The 13,792-nt window shown below is 48.4% G+C and overlaps 1 protein-coding gene across 1 annotated transcript in view; it reads left to right on the top strand.

Moving 5' to 3' along the window:
- The window catches only part of NLN (neurolysin), a 77,048-nt gene that overhangs the window by 47,449 nt on the left and 15,807 nt on the right, over window positions 1–13,792 (top strand). The window contains exons 8-9 of the mRNA XM_038765923.1: window positions 523–889; window positions 4,805–5,006. Of these exons, the coding sequence (XP_038621851.1) occupies window positions 523–889; window positions 4,805–5,006 (569 nt within the window). The remainder of the gene's footprint in view (window positions 1–522; window positions 890–4,804; window positions 5,007–13,792) is intronic.

The following is a 13,792-nucleotide window of genomic DNA, read 5'->3' as shown; positions in this document are numbered from 1 at the left end:
GAATAGAATGAATAGAATAGAGTAAAATAAATAGAATAGAATAAAATAAATAGAATAGAGTAAAATAAATAGAGCTAACGACCCGTAACCTCTCGTGTTTGCCCTCGCAGATGACTTAAGCAAGAAGCTCAAACCTTTAGGGGAGGAGGAGCGGCAGCTGATCTTGGAGCTGAAGAAGAAGGAATGCTCAGAGTGGGGCTTGGAATACGACGGGAAAATCAACGCTTGGGATCTGCATTATTACATCATCATCAGTTGTATTTACTGAGCGCTTACTATGTGCAGAGCACTGTACTAAGCGCTTGGGAAGTACAAATTGGCAACATAGAGAGACAGTCCCTACCCAACAGTGGGCTCACAGTCTAAAAGGGGGAGACGGAGAACAAAACCAAACATACTAACAAAATAAAATAAATAGAATAGAATAGAATAAATAGAATAGCGTAAAAGAAATAGAATAGAATAAAATAAATGGAATAGAGTAAAATAAATAGAGCTAACGACCCGTGTTTGCCCTTGCAGATGACTTAAGCAAGAAGCTCAAACCTTTAGGGGAGGAGGAGCGGCAGCTGATCTTGGAGCTGAAGAAGAAGGAATGTGCAGAGCGGGGCTTGGAATACGACGGGAAAATCAACGCTTGGGACCTGCATTATTACATGACCCGGGTGGAGGAACGCAGGTTCTCCATAGACCAGGAGCAACTGAAGGAGTACTTCCCCATCGAAGCGGTCACGGAGGGCCTGCTGACCATCTACCAGGAGCTGCTGGGGCTGTCTTTCGAGCGCGTGGCCGACGCCGGCGTTTGGAACGAGAGCGTTACCCTCTACGCCGTGAAGGATAAGGCTTCGGGGGAGACCTTAGGACAGTTTTACCTGGACCTCTACCCAAGGTAGCCCTCCCGTCCACCGTCCTGGGCCTTCAGGTTTGCCGGGGGCGGGGGAAGCCTCAGCTTTAATTGGAATCGGCGGCTTGAGAGCACGAGGGGCAACCCGAGCTCTTCATTCATTCATTAATCCAATCGATCAATCGTATTGATTGAGCGCTTACTGTGTGCAGAGCACTCTAGTAAGCGCTTGGGAAGTCCAAGTTGGCAACATATAGAGACGGGCCGTACCCAGCGGTGGGCTCACAGTCTAGAAGGGGGAGACGGACGACAAAACAAGGATCATTCACTAAGGAGTCATGTAGGGAGGTAGAGCAAAACATTCGTACACGCTCCCACGTGTGCATACGAACACGTACACACACACGCAAGCACCCAGGAAGGGAATGGCAGGAGAGAAGACAAACAAACCTCTACTTTTTTTTGTTTTTCCCTGTGCTCAAGAGCACTGGAGCTCAGCCCCCGACCACTCTTCTAAAAAGGGAAAAGCACACGACAAACTTGCGGGCTTCCAGCGTAAGTCTCTGACCCGGCTTCTGGCTTGGAGCCGGAGGAGAATAATAATAATAATAATAATAATAATGGCATTTATTAAGCGCTTACTATGTGTAGAGCACTGTTCATTCATTCATTCATTCAGTCGCATTTATTGAGCGCTTACTGTGTGCAGAGCACTGTACTAAGCGCTTGGGAAGTCCAAGTTGACAACATCTAGAGACGGTCCCTACCCAACAACGAGCTCACGGTCTAGAGGGGGAGACAGACATTGAGACAAATAGATAAAGCAATAAATTACAGATGTATACTGATAGATACATATGTGCTGTGGGGAGTCATTCATTCAGCCGTATTTATATTGAGCGCTTCCTGTGTGCGGAGCGCTGTACTAAGCGCTTGGGAAGTACAAGTTGGAAACACACAACACGCTGTTCTAAGCGCTGGGGAGGTTACAAGACTGTTAAGACTGTTACAAGAGAAGCAGCATGGCTCAGGGGAAAGAGCCCAGGCTTTGGAGTCAGAGGTCACGGGTTCAAATCCCGGCTCCGCCAATTGTCAGCTGGGTGACTTTGGGCAAGTCACTTCACATCCCTGGGCCTCAGTTCCCGCATCGGGAAAATGGGGATGAAGACTGTGAGCCCCCCGTGGGACAACCTGATCACCTTGTAACCTCCCCAGCGCTTAGAACAGTGCTTTGCACATAGTAAGCGCTCAATAAAAGCCATCATTATTATAAGACTAAGACTGTTACAAGACTGTTACAAGACGGTTAAGACTGTTACTGTTAAGACTTTTACAAGACTGTTAAGACTGTGAGCCCCATGTGGGACAGGGACTGTGTCCAACCCAACTATCTTGTACCTATCCCAGCACTTAGTACAGTGCCTGGCACATAGTAAGCGCTTAAGAAATACTGCCGTTATCATCATCATTATTATTATTATTATTATTATTATTATTATTACAAAGCAATGAGGTTGTCCCACAAGGGGCTCACAGTCTTAATCCCCATTTTCCAGATGAGGGAACTGAGGCCCAGAGAAGTGAAGTGACTTGCCCACAGTCACACAGCTGACAATTGGCGGAGCCGAGATTTGAACCCGTGACTTCGGACTCCAAAGCCCGGGCTCTTCCCACTGAGCCACGCTGCTTCTCTGTAGAGAAGCAGGGGAGAGACAGAGCGAAACGTCTCAGCCCTCCATCCCCAATTCCGGGACGTTTTTTGTGGGCATTTGCCTTCGTCAGAATTAGAACAGTGCTCTGCACATAGTAAGCGCTTAATAAATGCCATTATTATTATTATTAATTGGAAGATGAATCATTTTATGTGTTGGTTGCCCGTGCAACGTGAATGTATGTTTGTTATGTTGCCAACTTGTACTTCCCAAGCGCTTAGTTCAGTGCTCTGCACATGGTAAGCGCTCAATAAATACGACTGAATGAATGAATAAATGAAAGTACAAAAAAATAGGGGTAACAAACGGCCTCGTTGTATAGAAATAGGATAGCTATACTTTAAAGAAGAAAGTTTGAAGTGGAGTGGAATGAGCCCAGTAATTTGGATAATTGGGGGATAAAAACGGGAATGTATGTTGGTTTGTTTTTAACACCATTTTACTACCTCGTGTCAATGTGGGTGACTCGGTATGGCCGCCAAACTTGGATTTAGCTTCCTGCAGTCTGTAGCGGCCCGCCTCTCCCTGAATCCCTACGGGATGGCCTGAAATTCCGGGAAATGCCTTTCTGCCTCGCTGTTCTCTCCTTGATCCTTCAAGCACGTGCGCTGGGGCTTTGCTAAGCCCTGCCCAAGTGGAGTATTCCCTTTGTCAGGCAAAGATTTCCTTGCTTGAGTGGCAGAAGGGAGAGCAGGGAGAGAAAAGGCTATGGGGTCTGGGGTGGGGAGGTCATGAATTCTGAATTCGAGGACTCCAAATAATAATAATAATAATAATAATAATAATAGTAATGATGATGCGCAAAGCACTGTTCTAAGCGCTGGGGGGGATACAAGGTAATCAGGTTGTCCCACAGGAGACTCACAGTCTTAATCCCCATTTTCCAGAGGCCCAGAGAACTGAAGTGACTTGCCCAAAGTCACCCAGCTGACAATTGGCGGAGCGGGGATTTGAACCCACGACCTCTGACTCCAAAGCCCGGGCTCTTTCCACCGATGCGGTTTTCCCGTTGGCAAAAATTGAATGGGCTTTGCCTCGGAAATAACAGGGATGGTATTCAGATTGGGTTTGCAGGTGGAATAGGGGGGATACTACTCTTCATTTCAGTAATAATAATAACGATGGTATTTGTTAAGCGCTTACCACGTGCCAAGCACTGTTTTAAGGGCTGGGGGGTGTACAAGGTAATCAGGTGGCCCCACGTGGGGCTCACAGTCTTAATCCCCATTTTCTAGATGAGGGAACTGAGGCCCAGAGAAGTGAAGTGACTTGCCCAGAGTCACCCAGCTGACAATTGGCGGAGCGGGGATTTGAACCCATGACCTCTGACTCCAAAGCCCGGGCTCTTTCCACTGATGCGGTTTTCCCGTTGGCAAAAATTGAATGGGCTTTGCCTCGGAAATAACAGGGGTAGTATTCAGATTGGGTTTGCAGGTGGAATAGGGGTGATACTACTCTTCATTTCAGTAATAATAATAACGATGGTATTTGTTAAGCACTTACCATGTGCTAAGCACTGTTCTAAGCACTGGGGGGTATGCATGGTAATCAGGTGGTCCCACGTGGGGCTCACAGTCTTAATCCCCATTTTCTAGATGAGGGAACTGAGGCCCAGAGAAGTGAAGTGACTTGCCCAGAGTCACCCAGCTGACAATTGGTGGAGCCGGGATTTGAACCCATGATGATGATGGTATTTGTTAAGCGCTTACTATGTGCAAAGCACTGTTCTAAGCGCTGGGGGGATACAAGGTGATCAGGTGGTCCCACATGGGGCTCACAGTCTTAATCCCCATTTTCCAGATGAGGGAACTGAGGCCCAGAGAAGTGAAGTGACTTGCCCAAAGTCACCCAGCTGACAAGTGGCGGAGCCGGGATTAGAACCCACGACCTCTGACTCCCAAGCCCGGGCTCTTTCCACTGAGTCACGCCGCTTCTCATTCAGATATCGAAACAGCCTGGAGTGAGAGTATCGAACGCAATGGCTCGGCGCGTATATTTTTTTCTTTCCCCTCCCCACCCTCCGAAAGCCGAACCAAATGCAGTAAGCGCCCCCGGGTTGTCCCGAACCGTCACCCTCGTCTTTCCGCGCCACGGGCTCCCAAGCGTAGGGACCGTTAGTCCAGTGCTCTGCACACAGTAAGCGCTCAATAAATACGATTGAATGAATGAATGAATGAAAGAGAGCCCCAGGAAGCGGGGTGTCGGGGTTTCGGCCCCCGCGGCTCACCGGGCTCTCTCGCGGCTCCAGGGACGGGAAGTACGGCCACGCGGCCTGCTTCGGCCTCCAGCCCGGCTGCCTCCTTCCCGACGGGAGCCGCCTGATGTCCGTGGCCGTCCTGGTGGTGAACTTCTCGCAGCCGGCCGCCGGCCGCCCCTCCCTGCTGCGCCACGACGAAGTGAGGACCTACTTCCACGAGTTTGGCCACGTCATGCATCAGATCTGCGCCCAGGTGAGCGGCGTCAGGGTCCTTCGCTGCCATCCATCCCCTCACCCCCTCCTCCCTCACCTCCCTTCTGTCCTTCTCCAGCCCGTCCCGCACCCTCCGCTCCTCCGCCGCTAATCTCCTCACCGTACCTCGTTCTTGCCTGTCCCGCCATCGACCCCCGGCCCACGTCCTCCCCGGGGCCCGCAGTGCCCTCCCTCCGCACCTCCGCCAAGCTCGCTCTCTTCCTCCCTTCAAAGCCCTACTGAGAGCTCACCTCCTCCAGGAGGCCTTCCCACACGGAGCCCTCTTCTTCCTCTCAATCAATCAATCAATCGAGTGCTTACTGTGTGCAGAGCACTGTACTAAGCGCTTGGGAAGTACAAGTCGGCAACAGATAGAGACGGTCCCTACCCAACAGCGGGCTCACGGTCTAGAAGGGGGAGACAGAGCACAAAACAAAACATAGTAACAAAATAAAATAAATAGAATAGATCCCCTCCCCATCCCCCCGCCTTACCTCCTTCCCCTCCCCGCAGCACCTGTATGTATGTCTATATGTTTGTACGGATTTATTACTCTATTTTACTTGTACATATTTATTCTATTTATTTTATTTGGTTTATATGTTTTGTTGTCTGTCTCCCCCTTCTAGACTGTGAGCCCGCTGTTGGGTGGGGACCGTCTCGATATGTTGCCAACTTGTACTTCCCAAGTGCTTAGTACAGTGCTCTGCACACAGTAAGCGCTCAATAAATACGATTGAATGAATGAATGAATGTACAGATTTATTACTCTATTTGACTTGTACATATTTTCTGTTCTATTTATTTTGTTAGCCATGTGCACCTAGCTTTATTTCTATTTATTCTGATGACTTGACACCCGTCCACATGTTTCGTTTTGTCATCTGTCTCCCCCTTCTAGACTGTGAGCCCGTTGTTGGGTAGGGACCGGCCCTATATGTTTCCATCTTGTACTTCCTAAGCGCTTAGTACAGTGCTCTGCACACAGTAAGCGCTCAGTAAATACAATTGAATGAATGAATGAATCTCATTTCCTCTTTGAATCCAAGTGCCCACATTGGGAGCGCCTTGTGGGGCAGGGACTGTATCCAATCTGATTAATAATAATAATGATAGCATTTTATTAAGTGCTTACTATGTGCAAAGCACTGTATTAAGCGCTGGGGAGGTTACAAGGTGATCAGGTTATCTACCCCAGTGCTTGGCACAGAGCACTTATCAAGTACCAGAATTATTATAATTATTATTATTATTATTGCTGTGCATCTCCAAATGCATTCATTCATTCATTGTCGTATTTATTGCACGCTTACTGTGTGCAAAGCACTGTACTAAGTGCTTGGGAGAGGACAACAACAGACATATTCCCTGCCCACAATGAGCTCACAGTCTAGAGGGGGAGACAGACATTATTATTATTGTTATTACATATATACGTAAATAAATAACGTCTATATCAGATTGATATATATATATAATTATATATATTATATGTAATGCATATTTACAGATATATATGTGTATAACCTCCCCAGCACTTAGAACAGTGCTTTGCACATAGTAAGCGCATAACAAATACCATCACTATTATTATTATTATTATTATCTATAATATAGATAGAAGAAGCATCGTGACTCAGTGGAAAGAGCCCGGGCTTTGCAGTCAGAGGTCATGGGTTCAAATCCCGGCTCCGCCGATTGTCAGCTGGGTGCCTTTGGGCAAGTCACTTCACTTCTCTGGGCCTCAATTCCCTCATCTGTAAAATGGGGATTAAGATTACGAGCCCCCCCCCCCCCCCCCTCGCCGGGACAACCTGATCACCGTGTAACCTCCCCAGCTCTTAGAACAGTGCTTTGCACATAGTAAGCGCTTAATAAATGCCATTATTATTATTATCAGCCTCCTTGCCGACCTCCCCGTCTCCAGTCTTTCCCCATTCCAATCCCTACTTCACTCTGCCGGCCAAATCGTTTTTCTACGAGAATGTTCAGTCCAGGTTTCCCAACTCCTCAAGAACAGTGCTTTGCACATAGTAAATGCTTACTAAATGCCATTATTATTATTATCAGCCTCCTTGCCGACCTCCCCGTCTCCAGTCTTTCCCCGTTCCAGTCCCTACTTCAGTCTGCCGGCCAAATCGTTTTTCTACGAGAACGTTCAGTCCACATTTCCCTACTGCTCCAGGACCTCCGGTTTTTGCCCAGCCCACCCTCTTCATTCCTCTATCGCTGTATCACGATCTCGTCTAGCTCGCCACCGACCTCTTAGCCACATCCTCCCTCTGGCCCGGAACGCCCTCCCTCTTCATATCTAGCGGATAATCACTCTCCCCTCCTACAAAGCCTCACTGAAGGCCCATCTCCTCCAGAAGCCTTCCCTAACTAAACCCTCATTTTCTCTCCTCGCATTCCCTCCTGCATCACCCTTGCACTTGGATTTACTCCTTTTTTTCACCCCTTCCTCCTCCTCACAGCAATATAATAATAATAATAATAATAATAATGGCATTTATTAAGCGCTTACTATGTGCCAAGCACTGTTCTAAGCGCTGGGAAGGTTACAAGGTGATCAAGTTGTCCCACAGGGGACTCACAGTCCAAAAGCCTTCCCCAACTAAACCCTCGTTTTCTCTCCTCACATTCCGTCCTGCATCACCCTTGCACTTGGATTTACTCCTTTTTTTCACCCCTTCCTCCGCCCCACAGCGTTACAATAATAATAATAATAATGGCATTTATTAAGCGCTTACTATGTGCCAAGCACTGTTCCAAGCACTGGGAAATTTACAAGGTGATCAGGTTGTCCCACGGGGGGCTCACAGTCCAAAAGCCTTCCCCAACTAAACCCTCGTTTCCTCTCCTCACATTCCCTCCTGCATCGCCCTTGCACTGGGATTTACTCCTTTTTCTCACCCCTTCCTCCACCCCACAGCATTACAATAATAATAATAATAATGGCATTTATTAAGCGCTTACTATGTGCAAAGCACTGTTCTAAGCGCTGGGAAGTTTACAAGGCGATCAGGTTGTCCCACGGGAGGCTCACGGTCCAAAAGCCTTCCCCAACTAAACCCTCGTTTCCTCTCCTCACATTCCCTCCTGCATCGCCCTTCCACTTGGATTTACTCCTTTTTTTCACCCCTTCCTCCGCCCCACAGCATTACAATAATAATAATAATAATGGCATTTATTAAGCGCTTACTATGTGCCAAGCACTGTTCTAAGCGCTGGGAAGGTTACAAGGTGATCAGGTTGTCCCACGGGGGGCTCACAGTCCGAAAGCCTTCCCCAACTAAACCCTCGTTTCCTCTCCTCACATTCCCTCCTGCTTCGCCCTTGCACTTGGATTTGCTCCTTTTTTTCACCCCTTCCTCCGCCCCACAGCATTACAATAATAATAATAATAATGGCATTTATTAAGCGCTTCCTATGTGCCAAGCACTGTTCTAAACGCTGGGAAGGTTACAAGGTGATCAGGTTGTCCCACGGGAGGCTCACGGTCCAAAAGCCTTCCCCAACTAAAGCCTCATTTCCTCTCCTCACATTCCTTCCTGCATCGCCCTTGCACTTGGATTTGCTCCTTTTTTTCCACCCCTTCCCCCGCCCCACAGCATTATAATAATAATAATAATGATAATAATAATGGCATTTATTAAGCGCTTACTATGTGCCAAGCACTGTTCTAAGCACTGGGAAGTTTACAAGGTGATCAGGCTGTCCTACGGGGGGCTCACGGTCCAAAAGCCTTCCCCAACTAAACCCTCGTTTTCTCTCCTCACATTCCCTCCTGCTTCGCCCTTGCACTTGGATTTATTCCTTTTTTTCACCCCTTCCTCCGCCCCACAGCATTACAATAATAATAATAATAATGGCATTTATTAAGCGCTTACTATATGCCAAGCACTGTCCTAAGCGCTGGGAAGGTTGCAAGGTGATCAGGTTGTCCCACGGGGGGCTCACAGTCTTAATCCCCATTTTACAGATGAGGTAACTGAGGCACAGAGAAGTGAAGTGACTTGCCCAAAGTCACATAGGTAAGTCAATTGATCAATGGAATCTACTGAGCGCTTACTACATGTAGAGCGCTGCACTGAGCGCTTGGGAGGTGGTGGACACGTTCCCTGCCCACAACGAGCTCACGGTCTAGAGGGGGAGACAGATGTGAATATAAAGTGATTACGGATCCGTAATCAATCCGTAATCCCGCCCTGACTACTGGATCAGAAGCAGCGTGGCTCAGTGGGAAGAGCCCGGACTTTGGAGTCAGAGGTCATGGGTTCAAATCCCCGCTCCGCCAATTGTCAGCTGTGTGACTTTGGGCAAGTCACTTCACTTCTCTGTGCCTCATTTACTTCATCTGTAAAATGGGGATGAAGACTGTGAGCCCCCCGTGGGACAACCTGGTCACCTTGTTACCTCCCCAGTGCTTAGAACAGTGCTTTGCACATAGTAAGCGCTTAATAAATGCCATCATTATTATTAATTGGCAGAGCCGGGAGGTGAACCCATGACCTCTGACTCCAAAGTCCGTGCCCTTTTCCGCTGAGCCACGCTGCTTCTGATCCAGCGGTCAGGGCGGGATGACGGATTGATTACGGATCCGTAATCAATTTATATTCACGTCTGTGTCCCCCTCTGGACCGTGAGCTCGTCGTGGGCGGGGAACGTGGCCACCACCTCCCAAGCGCCCAGTGCAGCGCTCTGCACGTAGTAAGCGCTCAGTAAATTGCATCGAGCAATTGACTTAGAGTGGGCACATCTCGTCCGGCTCTGGGCGAGAGCCCCCCACGGCCATCTCCGCCGGAATCTACCCCGATACCCCCTGCTCACACTGGGCTTCCCAGCCTCAGTCTCCCCGAAAAGCCCAACGGAGACCAGGTGGGAGGGAGCCAAGGCGCCAACCATCACCTCCTCCTGTGAGCTCACCTCCTCCAGGAGGCCTTCCCAGACTGAGCCCCTTCCTTCCTCTCCCCCTCGCCCCCCTCTCCATCCCCCCATCTTACCTCCTTCCCTTCCCCACAGCACCTGTATAGATGTATATATGGTTGTACATATTTATTACTCTATTTATTTATTTATTTTACTTGTACATTTCCATCCTATTTATTTTATTTTGTTGGTATGTTTGGTTCTGTTCTCTGTCTCCCCCTTTTAGACTGTGAGCCCACTGTTGGGTAGGGACTGTCTCTATGTGTTGCCAATTTGTACTTCCCAAGCGCTTAGTACAGTGCTCTGCACATAGTAAGCGCTCAAGAAATACGATTGATTGATTGATTGATCACCAGCCCGAGGTTCATAGAGGGGAAACCGCGATGGAGAAGCCATAGTTCCCTCCCCCGTGGCCTTTTTGGGCACTTAGTAGTCCCCAAACTCTCCCCCAAGAACCGGCATCCGTCTCCCCTGGAGCAGCGTGGCTCAGTGGAAAGAGCCCGGGCTTTGGCGTCAGAGGTCATGGTTCAAATCCCGGCTCCGCCACTCGTCAGGCTGTGCGACTTCGGGCAAGTCACTTCTCTGGGCCTCAGTGACCTCATCTGTCAAATGGGGATGAAGACTGGGAGCCCCCCGTGGGACAATCTGATCACCTTGTAACCTCCCCAGCGCTTAGAACAGCATATAGTAAGTGCTTAATAAATGCCGTTATTATTATCGTAAGCGCTTAACAAATGCCATTGTTATTATTATTATTAAGGGAAGCAGCGTATTTCAGTGGGAAGAGCATGGGCTTTGGAGTCAGAGGTCATGGGTTCAAATCCCGGGTCCACCAATTGTCAGCTGTGTGACTTTGGGCAATAATAATAATAATAATGGCATTTATTAAGCGCTTACTACGTGCAGAGCACTGTTCTAAGCGCTGGGGAATTTACAAGGTGATCAGGTTGTCCCACGTGGGGCTCACAGTCTTCATCCCCATTTACTTAACAAGTCACTTAACTTCTGTGGGCTTCAGTGACCTCATCTGTAAAATGGGGATGAAGACTGGGAGCCCCCCAGGGGACAATCTGATCACCTTGTAATAATAATAATAATAATAATGATGGTATTTGTTAAGCACTTACTATGTGCAAAGCACTGTTCTAAGTGCTGGGGGGGGTACAAAGTGATCAGGTTGTCCCATGTGGGGCTCACAGTCTTAATCCCCATTTTACAGATGAGGGAACTGAGGCCCAGAGAAGTGAAGTGACTTGCCCAAAGTCACACAGCTGACAATGGGCAGAGCTGGGATTTGAACCCATGACCTCTGACTCCAAAGCCCAGGCTCTTTCCACTGATAATAATTTTGGTATTTGTTAAGCGCTTACTGTGTGCAAAGCACTGTTCTAAGCACTGGGGAGGATACAAGGTGATCAGGTGGTCCCATATGGGGCTCACAGTCTTAATCCCCATTTTCCAGATGAGGGAACTGAGGCCCAGAGAAGTGAAGTGACTTGCCCAAAGCGGCGGAACCGGGATTTGAACCCACGACCTCGGACTCCCAAGCCCGGGCTCTTCCCACTGCTTCTCTAAATGCAGACTGGGTGAAGACTGGGAGCCCCCCGTGGGACAATCTGATCACGTTGTAACCTCCCCAGCGCTTAGAACAGTGCTTGGTCTAGACTACTCTATTTATTTATTTTACTTGTACATATCTATTCTATTTATTTTTATTTCACGAGAAGCAGCGTGGCTCAGTAGGAAAGAGCCCGGGCTTTGGAGTCAGAGGTCATGGGTTCAAATCCCGGCTCCACCAATTGTCAGCTGTGTGACTTTGGGCAAGTCACTTAACTTCTCCGGGCCTCAGTTCCCTCATCTGTAAAATGGGGATTAAATCTGTGAGCCCCACGAGGGACAACCTGATCACCTTGTAACCTCCCCAGCGCTTAGAACAGTGCTTTGCACATAGTAAGCGCTTAACAAATGCCATTATTATTATTATTATTATTTCGTTAATATGTTTTGTTTTGTTCTCTGTCTCCCCCTTCTAGACTGGGAGCCCGCTGTTGGGTAGGGACCGGCTCTAGATGTTGCCAACTCGGACTTCCCAAGCGCTCAGCCCAGTGCTCTGCGCACAGTAAGCGCTCAATAAGTACGATGGAATGAATGAATGACTCGAGCCGCTGAACTGGGTGACTTTCACTGAGGCCGAGGACTCGGGCGGCGGGGGTGATGAGTAGTCTAGAAAGGCATGTATCGAATAAACATAACCGGATGAGGGCTGGGGAGGGGAGGGGAGGTTGGGATCCGATTGCCGGCCGGGATTTACGCGTCTCTTTGTTTGGAGAGGAACATTCTTTCAGGAGACGCCTTGGCTCTCGGCGGTCATTATTTATTTTAGGAGAGACGTACGGATAAGTCGCGTCGGGATCAGAAGCTTCCTGACGGTTTCTCAGGCTTTTGGAGGGCTGGAAATCCGGAGACGCTCACTCTACGCTGTCCGGGGGATATTTTCCCTACCGGCTCCCCACTGGAAAAACCCCAGGTTCACTCATTCATTCAGTCGTATTTATTGAGCGCTTACTGTGTGCAGAGCACTGTATTAAGCGCTTGGGAAGTACAAGTTGGCACCGTATTCATTCATTCAATCGTATTTATTGAGCGCTTACTGTGTGCAGAGCACTGTGTTAAGCACTTGGGAAGTACAAGTTGGCAACATATTCATTCATTCAGTTGTATTTATTGAGCGCTTACCGTGTGCAGAGCACTGTATTAAGCATTTGGGAAGTACAAGTTGGCACCGTATTCATTCAATCGTATTTATTGAGCGCTTACTGTGTACAGAGCTCTGTATTAAGCACTTGGGAAGTACAAGTTGGCAACAATATTCATTCATTCAGTTGTATTTATTGAGCGCTTACTGTGTGCAGAGCACTGTATTAAGCGCTTGGGAAGTACAAGTTGGCACCATATTCATTCATTCAGTCGTATTTATTGGGCGCTTACTGCGTGCAGAGCTCTGTATTAAGCACTTGGGAAGTACAGGTTGGCAACAATATTCATTCATTCAATCGTATTTATTGAGCGCTTACTGTGTGCAGAGCACTGTATTAAGCGCTTGGGAAGTACAAGTTGGCACCATATTCATTCATTCAATCGTATTTATTGAGTGCTTACTGTGTGCAGAGCACTGTATTAAGCACTTGGGAAGTGCAAGTTGGCAACATATTCATTCAATCGTATTTATTGAGTGCTTACTGTGTGCAGAGCACTGTATTAAGCGCTTGGGAAGTACAAGTTGGCAACATATAGAGACGGTCCCCGCCCAACAGCGGGCTCACCATCTAGAAGAAGCAGCGTGGCTCAGTGGAAAAAGCCCAGGCTTTGGAGTCAGAGGTCATGGGTTCAAATCCCGGCTCCGCCAATTGGCAGCTGTGTGACTTTGGGCAAGTCACTTCACTTTCCTGGGCCTCAGTTCCCTCATCTGTAAAATGGGGATTAAGACTGTGAGCCCCCCGTGGGACAACCTGATCACCTTGTAACTTCCCCAGCGCTTAGAACAGAGCTTTGCACATAGTAAGTGCTTAATAAATGCCATTATCATTATTATTATTATTATTTGGGCCTCAATTCCCTCATCTGTAAAACGGGGATGAAGACTGTGAGCCCCACGTGGGACAACCTGATCACCTTGTATCCCCCCAGTGCTTAGAACAGTGCTTTGCACGTAGTAAGCGCTTAACGAATACCATCATTATTATTATTAGAAGGTTGACCCCATCCGCCTTTGGAGGGACCCACCCTCCTACTTGCTTGCTCCGAAGGCTTCGGTTCCTCCTCACGGAAGCGACACGGGGCCGGCACCCGGGATTCGCC

Source organism: Tachyglossus aculeatus, chromosome 23 (genome assembly GCF_015852505.1).
Source record: "Tachyglossus aculeatus isolate mTacAcu1 chromosome 23, mTacAcu1.pri, whole genome shotgun sequence".
Classification (NCBI taxonomy): Eukaryota; Metazoa; Chordata; class Mammalia; order Monotremata; family Tachyglossidae; genus Tachyglossus; species Tachyglossus aculeatus.
Note: the sequence above shows the minus strand (reverse complement) of the source record. Positions and strands in the feature narration are given on the sequence as shown.